We start from the raw sequence: 19,216 nt of genomic DNA on the forward strand, positions 1-19,216 counted from the left end.
CAATAAGGAAAAGCAGAAAGTGAGCTATCAGCAACAAAAATATGATTTGACAGTTATAATGCAAAGAATGGACAGTAAATCAGGATTTACTGTATAAGGAAGCGTCAAGGCAAGCATGGCACCGGAAACTTGTCTGGACAGTACTAGGCTCAGGGGAGCTACGAGGTAGAAGAGGACTCTTACCTGCGAAAGCTGGCGTGGGTTTGGACAGCCGAAGAGTGCTGAACTTGAGCTGAAGCTGATGGCTCCTCTGCGGCTCAGGACGTGCTTGGGCACCGGCCTGTCTAGAGGCAGAACCGGTAGCTGGTAACATACTTCCATCGAACAGGTCCCCGGGAGGCCCGGCCGCCGCCAGCCCGGGGAGAGGGCCAACACCCAACGAAGCAGCCTTAGACCCAGTGCACCGACCACCGGCTATTGCCTACCTAAACCCAACAGCTCACCTTGAACCCCCTGGAAGAGTATACTTTGCTCGCTATTAAGAGAGGGTGTCTAACAACCACCGTAGTCCATACCAGAGCCCCAAACAACGTAAAACTCTCAGACTACAAACCCAACCACCCCACTACACAATACCTGTGACACTCCACACCGCCTACCCTACCCCCAGCTCAGCTCTCCGGGTTGCAGTTTGTTTGACTATCCGGACCGCGGCTGGGGGAGGGATGGCAGCTTTTTTAGTCCCCTTCTCCGGGACTTTTCTCAATTGAGGGCTATCTTGTTTAGAAAATATCGTTTAAGGAGTAGTCTTACGGGGTTGGATCAAGGGGGTGGGTACTTTGCAAGCAGTATCGCCCTCAGCGGTTAGGGAAGGGAAAGCGATTCTCGGGGACAGTCTATTCCGAGTCCTGAGGCTCATTAGAGAGACTCCGAGTCCTTTGCGCCCTCTTCGACTGGGACGCACCTCCTGCCCGGGGCAGCGAAGGAGCTGCGGTGCAGTGACGGGCTGTTCGGGGGTTTATTGGCCTTTCTTCTCCTAGTTGGCGAACTCCTCACTCCCATGTTTCCCCCTCCACGGCCTGCCAACACCCCGGCGGTGGCAGCCGCGGGACGATTCCTCCTGTCTCACTGCTCCGCCAGGCCCCGGGGCACAATTTGGCAGCCGAGAGAGACAGAGGAGTCGCGGCGAGCTGACGGGACTCCCCGGCCGCTTTTACACAGGCCAGACACAAGAGAAGATGCTCAGAAACCCCCAGGCGGTCGGTCCAAAAGTCTCTGCGCACCCTGCCGTCTTCTGCTTGGGGTACCGGAGGCAGGGACTCTGGACTTGGTTTCCTCTACCAACTGCTGCAGCCTCAGCTTCTTGCACAGCTGCCCCTGGGCCGCTCTGAGCACAAAACAAGCAGCACGCGCTGCCCGCCCCGCCCCTCGCGCACACCGGCTCCTGCCGCAGCCTTGCGCATGCGCCTCGAAGCTGCGTACACCCCCACAGCGACTACAGCTCTGTCAACTCAGACAATCCAGCTTTTCCGCTGCCATCTTTACGTCAGGCAGAGATTGACGTTCGAACACGTTTGTTGTGCCTGATCTCCTCGTCCTAATAGCACAAATCAATCATTTTGTGCAGCTTCTTGAGTGATCTGTGGATAACATTCAACTTTTTCTGATTTGCCGAGTATAACTCTCCGAAGGAATTAGTTGCATAGACATGTCATGCTTGTTTTCCCCGCAACACTGCAGCACTATCGAAAAACGTTCGCTGCTTCCCTTACTTCAGGAGCACTGCGCTGCAGCCATTGTCATGCGCGCTGCGATTGAGCGCATTCCTGAACTCGAGGACAGCATAGCATAAAACAGTAAGAACAAGCCAGTCCAGCACTGCCATTTTAAGGTCAGGCAGAGGTTGATATTCAAGTATTGTATTTGTATTGTATTGTACTTGCATTTGTATAGCGATTAGTACCCTGAGGAGGCGTGGAAGCACCAGTAGCACTCTACTCCAGAACCCATAAAGGATTAGTGGTGAATTAGTGAAGTGAAATATTAAAGTACTTTGAGTAGTGGATAAGTTAGTTATTTGGATTTAGAAGGATAGTACTTATTGGGGCATCTCGCAGGCTTCTGCGAGTGCCTTGTGTAATGTGGTGAAGTCTTGGGGACAAGGCCTGCGCTGATCGCTAGCGCAGGGGTGGAGGCGCGCAGCGTACACCAGTCAGCCGCACACCCAGGGCTAGTCGGAAGTGACGTGTCCGAGCACACGCCTTCCATTTATTGATTCCCCGCAGGCCACGCCTGGCCTGCGGATGAGGGGATGCGTGTGTGCGACAGCTAGAGTGCTAACAGCACTACATCCCTATCCAACTTTACAAACTTTGATTTTTGTTCTCGCAACTGTTCCAGAATTGGGTGATCAGTCTATTTATTTATTTATTTATTTATATTCTTATAGCGCGCCTGAATCAGCCCCGAAGGGGTATCTCCGCGCGTAGCTTCTGTATAAGTTGGACAAACTATATTGAGGGGGTGACAGAGAGAAAGGCCAAGTTAATCTTGTGCGAACAGGTGAGTTTTTAGTTTCTTCCTAAAGGAAAAGAGGTTGGAGATTTGTCTCAGCTGAGGTGGAAGAGAGTTCCACAACAAGGGGCCCTTAAGAGAAGGTGCTCGGCCACCCTGTCTCGCTCTGGTAACTTTAGGTACATGCAGCAACATGGTGTTGCTGGAACGCAGAGCACGTCCAGGAGAGTAGGGAAAAAAAATCTCTTTTAGATATTTGGGACCAGACCCATAGATGCACTTATGCATAATGCAGCAGAGTTTGAATTTTATTCGCTGTTGCACTGGAAGCCAATGAAGGTGGGAAAGGAGAGGACGGGAAGGGGTGCGGGAAGGGGCATTCAGGATGAGTCTTGCCGCGGTATTCTGCACCACCTGCAGTCTACGTAGTTGTTCATGATTGGCGGAAATGAGAAGACTGTTACAATAGTCTACCCGTCCAAGGACTAGTGCCTGTACCAACGTTTTCCTATAGATGTTAGGTAGGAAAGGGAAGATACGCCGTAGAAGACCAATTGTACGGAAGCACGTTCCCGTGACCTGGCTGACGTGATCTTTCATAATCAGAGTTTGGTCTAGGCGCACCCCCAAATTTTTGATAGTCTGTTTGGGCGCTGGGACAGGTCCTAGCTCAAGTGGCCACCAATCCGGTGACCAGAGCAGGGTGGCCCCTCCAAACAACATGACCTCCGTTTTGGTCACATTGCATTGGAGGAAGTTCTGGGCCATCCAACCTGCCACCGCTCTCATGCCGTTTTGAAAGGATTTCATGACTGCAGGTGTAATGGTTTGGAAGGGAAACAACAGCTGAGTATCGTCAGCGTAAGAAATTGGGGAGAACCCGTAAGATCTTATAATCTCTGCCAAAGGGGCCGCATATACGTTAAATAACGTGGGGCTCAAACATGAGCCCTGTGGCACACCCTTGGTAAGCTTCCTGCATCCTCTATCATAGTCTCAATATAAAGCACTGTACTGGCGTGTCCCTTGTTGACGAGTTCAGGGTCTCAGCTGACAGGCATAGTCCCTTAGCTTCTGGCTCGGGGGTGGATTGGGCCGTAAGTTGTATCGCGGGGGCTGGCTTCGACCATGTTCCCCTTAGTGTGGGGTGCTCCTGGTGGGGGTTTGCGTCGTTGGTGATCCACTTTCTGGCTCCGGCATTACTTCTTGTGTCCCTGCTGGCGAGTTGTCCTCATCCTCTTGCGTTAGGGCCCCGGGCGATGCCCCAGTGTTGTCCACCGCTTCCGGGTTGTTGGCCAGCCCAGAAGGTATCACTTCGAACCACGAGGTGTTTCTCGACACTTCTTCCCCTTCCTTGCGCGCGGTCACCATAGTCCCTTTTGTGGCTGTCACAGTCCACGGTTCCGGTTCGTAGGGCGTCTGGAACTTCCCTCCAGGACGTCTGTTCCGTATGACCACTTGGTCTCCCCGGCACAGCCGTCGTGGTGTTGCTCTTCGACGCTGACTTGCTCGCTGATTGTTCTGTCGTCTCCGCTCCTGGGTTTCCTCTGTGTCATTCGGGGTCGATGCCATCCCCGGGGCAGTGGGAAGGAGGTCTCTGCGTTGTCCTTGGAACATGAGGGCCCACGGACTTCTCTGGGTGGTGCTATGAGGGGTCCCTCTATATTCCCGTAGGAAGTCATGCAGTCTCTGTTCTGGGTCTGCTTGCTCTACCATCGCTATCAGAAACATCTTATTTAGAGTTCGCGTAAATCTTTCGGTCTCCCCATTCGCTTGCGGCCATTGGGGTGTTATGCGCCGGTGGGTGATGCCTCTGGCCTTCAGGAAGGTTGCGAATTCTGCTCCCTGGAACGGTGGTCCATTGTCGCTTTTTAGTTCTTCCGGGTATCCAAACATGGAGAATAATTTTTCTAACGCTGGCCCCACGTGTGTGAAGGCAGTGGAGTCGATTCGTTCAACGAACGGGTATTTCGAGTATGAATCAATGGCCACCAGTGTGTGTCCTTCTCCTGGAAAACTCCCGAAGTCCACACTTATTTTGGTCCACGGTGTGGTGCAGGCCGCCTCCGTGATGATCGGGGCCGGCCTCTCCGGATCACCTGTCAGTTAGCAAGATAGGCAGTTCTTCACATAGTCTTCCACCATAGTTTCCAGCTCGGGAAACCACACCTTCTCCCGCATACAGGCCTTCATTTTCGTTGTGCCTTGGTGGCCGCCGTGGGCGAGTTGCGTAGCTCGATGCCTAAGGCTTTGTGGTACTACTAGTCGTGTCCCCCTTAGTAGCACACCATCGTCAGTGGCACTGAGTTCATGACGGACATGCCAAAATTTTGTGAGGGCCTCCTTGTCCGCTGCCGTCCAGGTGTTGGGGGGGTGTAGGTAATTGGCCCAGGTCCCTTCCTGGATAGCTTGCAGCGATCTCATGTATGGGTTGTCATCAGCGGCCGCCTCCTTGATTTCACTGATGGTCATGCATCGGGGGCAGGATGTGAGTGCCACCCATCGGGCGTACTCTTCGCATTCGTCATCGGTGTGTGTCGGCTCCTGAGGTGGTGGATGGCGTGATAGATAGTCCGCCGGGTTCTTGGCTCCTGGCCGATACACCACCTCCATTCCATACGACTGCAGCTGGATCACCCATCTTTCAATGCATGGTGGTGGATGCGGGGCTGTGCCCTTGAAGAGGTGTACTAGGGGTTGGTGATCTGTGACCATGACGAACGGGTGGCCCTGTAGGTAAAGGTGAAAATGGCTGCAGGCCCACTTGATCGCCAGGGCTTCCAGCTCAATTTGGGCATACCGGGTCTCGGTGGGGGTCAATGCCTTGCTAGCGAACGCTAGTGCTGTCCATTGTCCGGGCTCGTGCTCCTGGGTCAGGACTGCCCCCAGGCCTACCGGGCTGGCGTCGACAATGACCTCGGTGCGTTTCCCAGGATCAAAGTAGGACAGTGTGGCGTTTTCCAGGAGGGCATCCTTGATGCTCTGGAATGCTTCATTTTCCTTAGTGCCCCACTGCCAAACGGCGTCCGTTTTGGTGAGTGCTCGTAGGGGTTCGCTTTTTGTGGCTAGACCCGGTATGAACCGGCCACAGTATGTGGCCATCCCGAGAAAGCTTCTCACCTCCGTTGGTGACTTTGGCGCTGGAGCGTCTTTGATGGACTTGGACTTTCTCGGGTCGACTTGAATTCCTTCCTGGTTAAATATGTAGCCAAAGAATTCGATCGATGACTGAAAGAATTCACATTTGTCTTTGTGGAGTGTTGCTCCATATGTACTTAGTCTCTTCAGGACGTTCCGCAGGTGTTTGTAGTGGTCAGATGTGGTGGGCGAGTGTATTAGAATGTCATCGCTGACGTTGATGTCTCCTGGCAGCCCGGATAGGAGTTCCCTAATGGTGTTTTGGAACACCTCAGCTGCTGACGATATGCCGAAATTGAGGCGTTTGTAGCGCCTGAGGCCGAGGTGAGTGCTAAATGTCGTGATGAAACGGCTCTCCTCCGCAAGGGGTAGTTGATGGTATCCCGCGTTAAGATCAATTTTGGAGAACCATTTTGAGCCACTCACGTCGGCCACTATGTCGTCCATCGTGGGCGTCAGGTGTCTCTCTCTCTCCGGATGGCTGTGTTCGGTAGTCGCATATCAATGCACAACCGGATTTCGCCCGGCTGTTTAGGTTTTTCAACGATGACCATGGGTGAAACCCATGGGGTAGGCCCCGTCACCTTTTCAATAACTCCAAGATTCTCCAGTTTCTCAAGTTCTTTCTCCACCAGGGGTCGGAGGTGGAAAGGTATCCGTCGGAGGGGCAGGGCTGTGGGGGAGATCGATTTGTCGATGTGGAGTTTGATGGGGTCACACTTGATGCACCCTAGTCCCTTGAATAGTTCAGGGAAACGCTCCAGCAACTCATCCACTTGGTGGGCTCGGATCCGGTTGGCGAAGACTATCAATTTCAGATCCTCCGCCGTATGACTACTCAGTAAGGTGTCAGCCTCCGGGTCGATGATGTGGATTGTTGCCGTTACTTCCTCCTCATCTGCTCGGATGGGTATCACGATCTTCCCCTTGAGAGGTAGGGGTGTATCCGCGCCATAGGCGAAGATTCTCGTTTTAGATGGTAAGACCTCGGGGCGGGGACGCAGCTTGTTGAATTGTTGTAGTCCCATCACATTGACAGTGGCCCCCGTATCAATGATCGCCTTCACTTCGCTTTGTCCCATTTGTACCACGCAGGTTGGCTGTGGTCTTCTCCGCTGCTTGAGTTCCCGGGCGAAGGAGATGACGAACGCCTCTTCGTCTTCCGAGTCCGAATCATCATCATAGACCGTGGGCAGGTGCTTCTCTGACTTCTCCGGGGCCGGATCAGCTAGTGACAATTGGCGGACTGCTTTGGTGGGTGTCCATGATTTCTTAGGGTTTCTCATCTGGTTCTTCCTGCGGCAGACTGATGCAAAGTGGTTTGGGATCCCACAGTTCCCACAGGTCTGTCCCTGGGCCGGGCAGTCCTTGGCCGCGTGTGGTTCATGGCCGCAGTATCCACAGCGGGCCTGAGGTGACTTCTTTCGATATCCTTTCTTTGCCTGACCACGTGCCCGAGGCCGCACGGCGTCCGCGCGTTCTATCTTGATGTTTTCCGCCTTAATCGGGGTTTTATGTAGGGCCTGTTCCATGGCCGTCGCTCTGACGTCCGAGAGCTCGTGGGATCTGGCCAAGATAATGATGTCTTCCAAAGAGATTCCGGGCTTACGGAGAATCTGGCCTCTCAATTTCTTGTCCCGGCATCCCTGGATCAGCTGCCTCCTTATGGCTCTGGGCTGGTCCTCGTCGGTGGAACTGGCCAGCTCCCTGACGCGCGTGTGGAATTGATCCATAGTCTCTCCGTCTCGTTGACGTGCCTGTCCCAACTTGAATACCTCGAAATCCACGTTCAATTGGGGGTCAAAATGTCAGTTGAGAACGGTAACCGCGGCAGCATAGCTGGCCGCCGCACCCGCGTTAGGGAGGTGTTTGAAAAGTCTGAAGATCTCATCCCCTGCATAGTGGAGCAGTAAAGATCTTTTTACTGCGTCATCCGTCTCTCGTGTGACTACAAAGTAGTTCTCTAGTCTTTCTAGCCAAATCTTCCAGCGGGGTGAGGCCGTGGACGGGTCGATTGCTTCGCTGAATGGTGGCAGGACCCCGCCTGTGGCGTGCTGGAAGGGGATATTAATGACAGGCGCTGCCGCATCTCCATCCCCCATGGCGGCGACTCCCAACTAGGGCGGTGATAACTTCTATTCTAGTCAGTCCCCTTGGGAATTCGCAGCAGCACGTGTACCTGTGCACAGATCCACACCGTCCGCTCTCCCCGTGTCGCAAGTTTCCTCCTGCGCCACGTGCGCCGTGTCTGGCCAGCCTCTGGATGTTTGGGACTGCTCCAGACGAGTTTTCCGGTGTCCAGGGTGTAGGCAGTAGTCCCTCCAGGTGTCAGCACACTCCCCCGGGACACAGCAAGCCAAAAACGCGGTGCACGCAAGATGCGTGAGGATTTGTAGGGCGTTTTCCTGCGTCTCACGCGAAATGCGTGAGGTTTGGTAGGGCGCCGGTGCCGTGGACCACGCGAGATGCGTGAGGTTCAGCAAGGCGTCGCACAACTTCAATCGGAGCACCGCGGGAATCAGCAGACGGCTCGCACCCTCACCGGAGGGCAGCCAGAGAGGGGGGGTCGCGTCCTCAGCAGGCAGGCAGTGTAGTGGCAGGGAGGAGTGCTCTGGCAGCAACAGCAGCAGGCTCACTGGCAGGAGCCAGAGTGTGCGCGGTCGGCGCCGTGGAAGAGGAGCGGACAGCTCCGTTGGGTGCAGGTGCACGGGCGAGGGTTGGGCCCCCTCCGCTCGTCGCCAGTGTAATGTGGTGAAGTCTTGGGGACAAGGCCTGCGCTGATCGCTAGCGCAGGGGTGGAGGCGCGCAGCGTACACCAGTCAGCCGCACACCCAGGGCTAGTCGGAAGTGACGTGTCCGAGCACACGCCTTCCATTTATTGATTCCCCGCAGGCCACGCCTGGCCTGCGGATGAGGGGATGCGTGCGTGCGACAGCTAGAGTGCTAACAGCACTACACCTTGCACAATCGGCTTTGTTTACATTTGTATTTGTTATGAAGTAGTCAAGAGCAACAATTGTCCCTCTTGCCTATTTCATATGTTGCATCTTTGTATGGGAATGGGCATCGCTCGTGGGGTGAGAGTTTGTGGTATTCGTTCAAATGTGGAGGGGAGTATATATTATATACATGTATATACTGTCAGTTGGCATTCTATCGTTGTACTCACTTGGAAGAGGATGCATGCTGAACAATACACAATTTGATTTCTCTTTTAAAAAAAAGTGTTCCCTCACAGTGTTTTCTCTTCATACATATATTTTTACTCTGGCGAAGAGCGGAGACATAACTACGCTGTGGATCAAGGATTGGATCCTCATTTTTTTACCCACTCACTTATCGTTTGGTGTTTTCACTGCATTGCTATTGGTTGTGGGGCCTGAATACCGGGCTGGAATGGATCAACGCACAGCCGTTGCCCGTGTTGTGCTGCATACACATTGGATATCTTCATATTAAGCTCCACCCTCCCCGTCCATGTTGTCGTAGGGATACGGAAGGCTTCTGGTGTTTCGCCTATTCCGTTCCTTATTGGATACCTTTGTTTGGCCACACCTCTGTTTGCCAAAATACTTCATCAGAAACTGGCAGAGTTTCGTTTGTGATCAGGTTGGATTTTCGATTTACTGATCATCGGAGCAACTATCAAAGAAGCACATATTGTTGATTTGAGGTACTGCACTGTATTCCTACAGGTGTATGACGCTGAACAAGTGAATTATTGTTACCTTCACATTTGAACTTCAATTCAGCTGTCTTAATTCACAACCTCTGCTTCATGTAGACAAGGCTGACTACTTTTCTTATTTTCATAGCCTTAGTACTGTACACAGTGTTTTTTTCTTCTTTCTTTTCTTCATTACTCATTATGTCTGGCATTGTACCCCCTCCTTCCTTCCTTAATTCTCCTGCTAAACCACCCATGGGTTGGGAAACGTGGGAGGCTATATTTTGGGATATGTAGAAGTACTTGAAGGGGATGAATGTGAACCTGAAAGGAAACTGTCTTTACTTAAACATTGTCTTGGTGGGATTGGATTGAAAGAATTCAATAATGTACTTGCTTTAGTCAGTCCTGGCAATGTCATTGTCTACTAGTATTCATCTAAACAATTTATTCTGAGATATGGGAAGAAAACTAATATTGTAATGGAAACATTCATATTTTTATCTAGAAAGCAACGTTCTGATGAGTCTATCGAGGACTATGTTTCTGAATTCAGGCCTTTAGCGGCCACGTGTGATTTTGAGCATATTTCATATGAACAGGTACTTAAAGACCACATTTTAATGTAGACCAACAATACGAAAATACAAGAAAGGTTGTGGGCAAGAACTGACGTGTCGCTCAATGCTGCCATTGAAATTGCCAAAGCAATCGAGCATTCAAAGAAATTTGTGCAAGAGATAAGGGGTGTTGAGAAGACTGATATTTATGTTTTACAGAAAGATAACTTTAAAGTGAAGAATTCAAACATTCAAAAAAAGGATACATCCCAATTTAATGATGTAAAGCCCAGGTGGCAAAGACAAGATGGAAGGAAGAAAGTACTTTTATGCTATAGCTGTGTAGCAATACACATTTGGGTAAAGCGAGTGTGTGTCCTGCAATGGACAAAACACGTTCAAGGCATGGCAAGAAAGGGCATCAGTTCCTAAGAAGGTCGATCTTATACAAAGTTAAGAAGGTTATGATAGTTCAATTGATGGCAGTGAGTCTGAGATTAATACTGTGTTGAGCATTGGTGAAGAATCTCATTCCACAAAGTTTCCTTTATGTGAAATCAATATTAATGGGGTTAAGTTGCGTGTACTTGTGGATTCTTGTGCATGTACACCATTTTTTCACATGATGATCTCAAAAAGAGCCTGCCTAGTAAGAAACGTATCCCTCTTGACGTCACTCCTGTAGGTTACACTGGCCATTAAATTGATTTATTGGGTTTTTTTGGGCCAGAAAATAATTCTCTGGGGGTCAGACATTTGGGGAAATCTATGTAGCCAGATAGGGTCAATCATTGTTGGGTTGGCTACATCAAGAGGAAATGGGGATCAAATTAGATCCTACTGCACCTCGCCCTATGTATGTTGTAGCTGCTAATGCTGTTGAAGAAAGAGTTGCCAGTGCCTTGTAATTAAAGTCGCCGTTTTCCAAAGTTTTCAGTGGTACATTAGGAGAATTATCGTGGAAGAATATCGTGGATTCAAGCACTGCATTAGGCTATGCGCGGATGCATTCCCTGTTTGTCATAGGGTGCGTAATGTTCTTTTATTATATAGGAGTGAACTTAAAGACATTTTACATGATCTTTGTCAAAAGAAGACCATTGAACCTGTGGAATCTTCACCTTGGGTTTCTCTGATTGTTATTTCGGTCAAACTCTTCGACGAATTGAGACTTTGCATTGACTTACGCAGCCTCAACAATGCCATATGGTTGGACGCTCACCCTTTGCCTAATCTACACGAGATGGTCGCCAAGTTAGCTGGAGCGAAAATATTTTCTTCTCTTTATTTGGCAAGTGCATATCACAAGGATATTTTAGAAAAAGAATCAATAAATGTAACAGCTTTTGTAACCCCTAAAGGGCTATTTCCATTCTGTTGCATGCTTTTTGGGCTTGCCAGTGCCACAGCTGTCTTTCAGAAGCTGATGAAAGAAACCCTGGATGGGTTAAACAGAGCAGTTGCGTTACAGGATGATATACTTGTTTTTGGCAAAGACACCAATGGGCATGATCACAATTATAAAGGGTTTGATGGCTTTAGCTGACAAAGGTCTTACATTACAGCCTAATAAATGCAAGTTCAAGCAAACTGGCATACGGCCTAAAAGAAACCATGTGGAGAATATCGTTAAAGTCCCCATTCTCACTTCAAAGGAACAATTGGTGTCATTTTTGGGATTAACAGAGTTTTACTCTAAATATATCCCCAACTATGTTGATACAGTAGAACCTTTCAGATATTTACTAAAACAAATGCACTGTTCAATTGGACTGAGGTTATTTCTACTGCATTTCAGATATTGAAGGAGTTAATTGTTAATGCACCATGTTTGAAAAGTTTTGTAGTCGGGAAACAGTGTGCTGTGATGGTAGATGGCAACAGTTGTGGGTTCGAAGGTGTGCTTATGCATAGAGATAAAGGTGAGGAATGAATAGTTGCTTATGCTTCCAGAGTGTTGAGAGAAGCCGTAAATAATCACTCTGTGATTGAGAGAAAGTTGCTGGAGTGCATGTGGGACGCAGAACATTTCGAACCTTAATGTGGTTACCAAGTTTGTTATCAAGACTGACCACAAACCAATTACTTACATGATGGCCCCTGGCCGTGGGTGTTCTATGTCAGCAAGATTAGCAAGATTCGCATCCAGATTGCAAAACTTCCAGTGTCAATTAGAATTTGTTCATGGGAAAAACAATGTGCATGCTGATTGCATTTCTAATTTACCCATTACCAATTGTATGGATGATGGTGGAATGCTAGATATGGAAGACTGTGAAAGTGTTTTTACTTTACAGGATGTCAATTTTCCTAATGCTGAACAACCCATTATTCTAGAATCTAGATTGGCAGAGGAGATGCACAATGATAGAAAATGCAAGAAGGTTAAGCAATGGATTTGACATGGTTAGCCGGAAGAAAGGAATGTCTCTGGAGAGATTATGGGATACTCCAAAGTGTGGGAGGAATTAACTGTGGAAAATGGTATCATTGTGCTTGGTGATAAATGTATACCTCCATTCAATCTAAGGAGAGTGATTTTGGACATAGCTCATGAAGGCTATATGGGCATATCATACACTAAAAGTCAGATTAGGAAGAGTTTCAGGTGGCCTGGTGTAGACATGTTTGTTGAACACCAGGTGAGATTGTGCAGAAAGTGTACCTCTAGTGATAAGTCAGCCAGGGCTGTTAGTGCTGAACCTTAACTTGTCGATTTGTCCCTTGCTCCTTGGCCAAAGTTGGATTTGGGCATTATCGGGCCATTTACAGTACTGCCCAGGCACCAGGCTTTTGACATTGTACTAATTGACTATTCCAAATGCCAAATGTTGAATTAAGTTACTTCATAAGTTGTTGTAGAAGTTTTAGACAAAGTTTTTTGTAGGGAAGGCATTCCTCATGAACTTGTGACTGATAATGGTCTCCAGTTTATCAACACAGTAATGAAGATTTTTTGGGGAGAAGTGTGGTGTGACACGTAGAAAAATAGCTGTTTCCACCCTGAGGCCAATGGTCAGGTTGAGAGATTCAACCCAATAGTTAAGGAAGCAATCCAGTTGGCTGTAAATGTGGGACTTAATTGGAGAAATGTGTTGCAGTCTATGCTATTAACCCAATTCTGTAACCAATGTGAATCCTTTTGAGTTGTTAAGGGGACGTAAACCTAGTACCAGGTCAGTTCCTTGGTGGCTACGAAACAAACGTGATGACATGGGTGAAGCAGCTGAAGTAGATTTAAAGAGGATAAGGCGCAGAGTGGAAGAGTATAAAAAGAAAATTAAACAAGAATTAAGGAGGAGGAAGGGTCCCGCAAGCAAGCAAGTGATCAAAGTCAGTGATTGGGTTTGTATCAAGTCCCGTCATCCACCTAGAAGGTTACAGGATTATATTGTTGGCTGATTATATTTGGCTAGTTTTTCTTTTGTGCTGCATATATTTTTTGTTGTTCTGTTTAACAAATTGAAAGGGGGGTATTGTGTTTGGCATCTAGCTGGCTTCTGCGAGCGCCTTGCATTTTCCACTTTGTTTACATTTGTATTTGTTATGAAGTAGCCATGAGCGACAATGCATTGTCGCTTGTGCCTATTCGTATGTTGCATCTTTGTATGGGAACTGTCTTCGCTTGAGGGATGGGAGTTTATGATATTGGGGGGGAGAGTATATCTATATACATGTATATACTGTCGGTTGGCATTCTTACATTGTACTCACTTGAAAGCGGATCACGACTGAACAATAAACACTTTGATTTCTCTTGAAGAGAAGTGTTCTCTTGCAGTGTTTTTTCTTCACAGATATATTTTCACACTTACCACCCCTAATAAGGTGTTCAAGCACTTTTTCGGGGAGTAGTGCGATATTCCGGAACCCATAAAGGATTAGTGGTGAATTAGTATAGTGAAATATGAAAGTAATTTGTGTGATGGATATGTTTGTCAGTTATTTGGATTGAAAAGGATAGCAGATGGATAGAAGAGGGAGAAGATTTGCATTTTTATAGCACTTGCTGCCACTGAGGAGGCGTTAAAGTGTTTTTCGGCGAGTAGCACACTACTCTGGGACCCATAAAGGATTAGTGGTGAATTAGTATAGGGAAATATGGAAGTAATTTGAGCGGTGGATATGCTAGTCTAGTTTTTGGATTAAGAAGGATAGTGGAGGGATAAAAGATGGAAAATGTTTGCATTTATATAGTACTTGCTACCTCTGATGATACGTTGAAGCACATTTTCAGCGAGTAGCTTACTACTCCGGAACCCATAAAGGATTAATAGTGAATTAGTATAGTGAAATAGGAAGTCATTTGAGTGGTGGCTATGTTAGTCTGTTATTTGGATTGAGAAGGATAGAGAATAGATAAAAGAGGGAAAATGTTTGCATTTATATAGTGCTTGCTACCCCTGATGAGGTGTTGAAGTGCTTTTTGGTGAGTAAACTCTAAAACCCAAACAGGATCAGTAGGAATTGGCATAGGGAAATATGCAATTGGTTTGAGTGATGAACAATTTAGTCTGTTATTTGGATTGAAAGGAATAGTGGAGGGATAAAAGAGGGAAGGGTCTAGGAATGTTTATTATTTTTTTGGGGGGGGTTTATAGCTGTGGGAGGAGGTTTGGGATGAGTAAACGGGAGGTGGAGGGGAGTTAGTATAGGGAAATAGTGGTGTAACCAAGCGGTTTACAGATGGATAAATAACATAAATAAATAAATGAAATTAATTTGAGTGGTTGTCAGGACTAGAAGTGAACTCTTACCATGGCTTGCACAGGAACAGGCAGATGCTCTTTTCCCGACTCCACCCCAAGGATACTCAGAGTCAGTAGTAGTAACTTGACCCTCAAGAACCCCCGGGGGGAAGGGGGAATTGGATAAAACAACAAACTAAAGAAGAGTTTGCACTGGAACTGTTCTCTCCGTCTTTTCTCTTTTCTGTTGAGTGACGGATGCTTGGTCCTAATGCACGAAGAGAAAGAAAGAATTAAATACCCTTCCTACTCTCCATGGCTTTCCCTAATCTACCTTTCTCCCCTTCTTACCTAACATTCCAGAGTCTAGTGCCACTCTTCAGTATATATCTTCTTCTTTTTACAACTTGTCTTCAGAGATTATTATCTGTAAATACATGTGCATAAAACTATAGCTTTCTACTGATTTCTATTTTAAACTATCTTAAGCTCTCTCAACTCTTACCATCTCTTACTACAGTTGGACTTCACTGATATCTTTCTTTTGCTGCAAAATATTTCCTTTTGATTTCTCTTGTCATCTATTAACTTCCGTCTTTATCTTTTAAGGCTTCTTTTCTATTATCCAAGGAATTCTATATAAGGTAAGTATTATCTTAAACTTTTCTTTCTATGGTTTCTCTGAGTTTAAAGAAATACTTGTTTATCTCTGTTTCTTCTCAGTTGCTCAACACTCTCTCTGAACTCTAATTCAGTCTTTTCACTTATCTGTCTTCTTTGTCTTCCTCAGGATCCAGCGCGGTTGAGTTTCTGACTTGAAAAATCATAGGAGCGCAAGGTAAGTCATACTTCAAGTGTTCTTTTCCTTTCGTGAAGAATAGAACAACGAGCTCGGGGAATTAGGGAAAAAGGGAGGAAGGGAAGGTAGGAATTGAGCTCTACTAGGTAGCGAACTAAGGGTGAAAAAACATGAAACTATGACAGGATTTAAGTTTTTTCATCAGGATCGTTAGCGACTAACCGTTTCTTCAACGAACTCAGGAGAAGTGCGCGTTGAGTTAGAGCGCGCGCTTCACCTAGATGCAGGCACCTGCGAGGGAACAAACAACTAGGCTACTGAATCATCTCTCGAGTTGGGGGCCATCTTGGAGTTCCGCTCGTGAACCAAGGAGCTCCAGTAGCGGTTCGGAACTGAATATACTCTATTTGCCCAGAAGTTTTTTGTTATAAGAGTGCAAACAGTATGAATTAATCTGGGAGGCCTGACAGTACCCCCCAACAAAGGAGGTCCTTCCATGCTTGGCTTAGTTGGGAATCTTTTGCTAAAAGATTTCACTAGCCGAGGAGCATGAACATCCGAAGCAACTTCCCATGATTGTTCCTCTTGATCATAGCCCTTCCAGTCTAGCAAATAATACAACTTTCCCTTCAGTCGTTTAGAGTCTAAGATCTCTTTTACTTCGAATTCTACTCCAGACTCCAATTGAATGTATTTTGGTGGTGAGTCTTTTCGTAACCCTGGTGATGTCTTTTTCAATAAGGAACGTGAAAGATTGGATGAATTTTCATTTTAACAGGCAATTTCAGGCAGTAGGTTACTTGATTTATCTGTTTCTCAATCTGATAGGGCCCTATAAATCTAGGTAGGAATTTCCTGTTTCCTTTCAACCTCAGGTTCTTTGTTCTTAACCACACCTCATCTCCTTTTTTCAAACTAGGGCCTTCACTCCTCTTTTTATCTGCATAGCTTTTATACTTCTTTTTTGCCTGTTCTAAATTCTGGAAAGCCTTTTGTTGAATATTTTTTAAATGAGTAACTAATTCTTTAGCTGCTGGGACAGAAAGTTCTGTGTTTTTTACCGTAGAATTTGGGTGTCTGCCATAGTTTAAATAAAACGGGGAATACCCTGTTGAGACATTCCTAGCATTATTGTGTGCGAATTCAGCTGCCCACAAATAGTCTGACCAGTCTCCACTTTGCTTCAACAGGAATAACCTCAAATATTGCTCTAGCTCTTGGTTAACTCTGTCTGTCCGTCAGTCTCGGGATAATAACTAGTGGAATACCAGGTTTCAATTCCCAACCCTCTCAAAAAGGCCTTCCAGAAATGGGACATGAACTGAGAACCCCGGTCTGAAATAATAACCTTGGGAATTCCATTAATCTTGACTACATGAGTACTGAAGTGACCAGCTAGCTGTTTTGAAGTTGGTACCCCTTTTAAGGCTAGAAAATGTGCCATCTTAGTAAATGCATCCACAACCACCCAAATAGTATTGTAACCTTGACTGGAAGGTAGATCGACAATTAGACCCATCGTGACTGTATGCCACGGACCCGGAGGGGTGGGGATGGGTTGCAACAGCCCCTTTTGAGCCTGCCGTTCTGATTTTCCCTGAGCGCAGACTTCACATGTCTTAACATAGTTCTCGATATCAGTGGTCATACCTGGCCACTAATAATGTCTCTTCACAAGTTCCTCTGTCTTCTTCTCTCCCCTATGACCGACTAAGATGTTATCGTGACACTCATGTAGCACCTGATTCTGTCATTCTTTTGTCGGTACATATAAGGCAGTTGCTGTTGTATTTCTCTGCCCTCTTCTTCCTTGACCCATTCTTGCATGTCTTCAGAACTCATGACTCGAGCAATCTGTTCACCAAAGGTATCAGGTGTAGGGGCACAGACTATCTTTGAACTGGGTTTGATGGTTAGACTCTCTTCCATAGGTTTCTTATCTTCGGTTCCAATTCTGGACAGTGCATCCGCTTTTCCATTTTGAGTTCCTGGTCAGTAGGTGATCACAAAATCATATTCAGCAAAATACAGCGACCACCTGAGATGTCTTGGTGCCAAGGTCTTAACGGATTTCAGGAATTTTAGATGAAAGTGAAGACCGTTACTTGATGCCTGGCTCATTACATAATGGCGCCACTCCTTGAAGGTGTCCTTAATTGCCAGCAATTCCTTTTCCGTAATTGTGTAGTTCTGTTCTGCAAGGGTTAGTTTTCTCGACCAGTAAGCTACTGGATGTAGTTGGCCAGTTTCTTTGTGTCTTTTGGACAACACACCACCAATTGCCTGGTCAGAGGCATCGGTTTCCACATAAAACGGTACTGACGGATCGGCATGCAAAAGTACTGGGGCCGAAGTAAAACTTTCCTTCAACAAGTTAAAATCCTTCTCAGCTTCTTCAGTCCATTTGAATTGAACACCTTTTTGTAGCAACTTAGTGAGGGGCAAGATCTTGTGGGAGAATTCTTCAATAAATCTCCTTTAAAAATGTGCAAAACCAATAAAGCTCTGTACTTCCTTCACGCTGGTGGGAGATTTCCAATCTACAACTGCTCGGATCTTGCGTTCATCCATATTCATTCCAGTCGGAGAAAGGACAAATCCCCAAAACTCCACTTTTGAAACTTTAAAAGCGCATTTTTCCAATTTTACAAACAGTCGGTTTTCTCTGAGGTTCTGTAAAACTCCTCTCACTTGGTCTTGGTGTTTGCGTGTGTCATCAGAGTATATCAAGATATCGTCGATGTAGATGATTGCACATTGATCGTTGTATTCTCTTAGGATATCGTTGATAAAGTGCTGAAAGGCTCCTGGGGCATTGCACAACCCATATGGCATGACTTGGTACTCAAATAGTCCGATTCTTGTCCGGAAGGCAGTCTTCCATTCATTGCCTTCCTTCATCCTGATTAAATGGTAGGCTTCCCTCAAATCCAGTTTGGTGTATATCTGTGCACCTTTGACCTGATCCAATAATACAGTAATGTGGGGGAGCGGGTAGCGGTTTTTCTTTGTAATCTTGTTTATGGCGCGATAGTCTATACAGGTCTTAGATCATCCTCTTTCCTCTTTCTTTCTTCGGGGTGTCCTAGTTGTAGGACACCCCCGCGCCGCACGGCCACCAGCTGCTGCGTGTGCCCCCTTGCCTTGCCTGCCTCGCTGCCGCCGCGTGACCACGCCTCCTCCTTCGAGCGGCGTGGTCCGTGCTCGACTGTTGGATTTGCTTTGTTTTTGCTTATGTTTTTTGTCGTTCCTTAGTGCCTGTATTTAGGTTCTGTGATTGTATTTGCGTGTTTCCTTCCTGTTTTCCCTGTTGCCTTGCCGACCTTCGCACCCCCTCCCCGCTTCCCGCCATCACCGCTAGCCCCGCCCCTTTTTCTTTGTGTACCCTCCCCGCTCCCGCCTCCCAGCTGCACCGCCCACCCGCGCACTTGGCCATATATGGCGGCCGTGCGACGCAGGTGAGTGTGTCCTAGTTGTAGGACACCCCCGCGCCGCACGGCCACCAGCTGCTGCGTGTGCCCCCTTGCCTTGCCTGCCTCGCTGCCGCCGCGTGACCACGCCCCCTCCTTCGAGCGGCGTGGTCCGTGCTCGACTGTTGGATTTGCTTTGTTTTTGCTTATGTTTTTTGTCGTTCCTTAGTGCCTGTATTTAGGTTCTGTGATTGTATTTGCGTGTTTCCTTCCTGTTTGCCCTGTTGCCTTGCCGACCTTCGCACCCCCTCCCCGCTTCCCGCCATTACCGCTAGCCCCGCCCCTTTTTCTTTGTGTACCCTCCCCGCTCCCGCCTCCCAGCTGCACCGCCCACCCGCGCACTTCGCCATATATGGCGACCGTGCGAACGCGCAGCGGTCATGCGCAGCAGGCGCGCCGATTGTGCGCCGAAGGCGCCCCAAAGGTAAGCCCGTCTACGC

At 47.6% G+C, this 19,216-nt stretch overlaps 1 protein-coding gene across 1 annotated transcript in view; it reads right to left on the bottom strand.

Moving 5' to 3' along the window:
* Window positions 1-1,376, bottom strand: part of PDE7A (phosphodiesterase 7A) — a 1,213,253-nt gene extending 1,211,877 nt beyond the window's left edge. Inside the window, exon 1 of the mRNA XM_086965809.1 lies at window positions 184-1,376. Within this exon, the coding sequence (XP_086821935.1) occupies window positions 184-321 (138 nt within the window). The 5' untranslated portion in view covers window positions 322-1,376. The remainder of the gene's footprint in view (window positions 1-183) is intronic.
* Between the last annotated feature and the right edge of the window lie 17,840 nt (window positions 1,377-19,216).

Source organism: Lissotriton vulgaris, chromosome 4_1, assembly GCF_964263255.1.
Source record: "Lissotriton vulgaris chromosome 4_1, aLisVul1.2, whole genome shotgun sequence".
NCBI classification, from domain to species: domain Eukaryota; kingdom Metazoa; phylum Chordata; class Amphibia; order Caudata; family Salamandridae; genus Lissotriton; species Lissotriton vulgaris.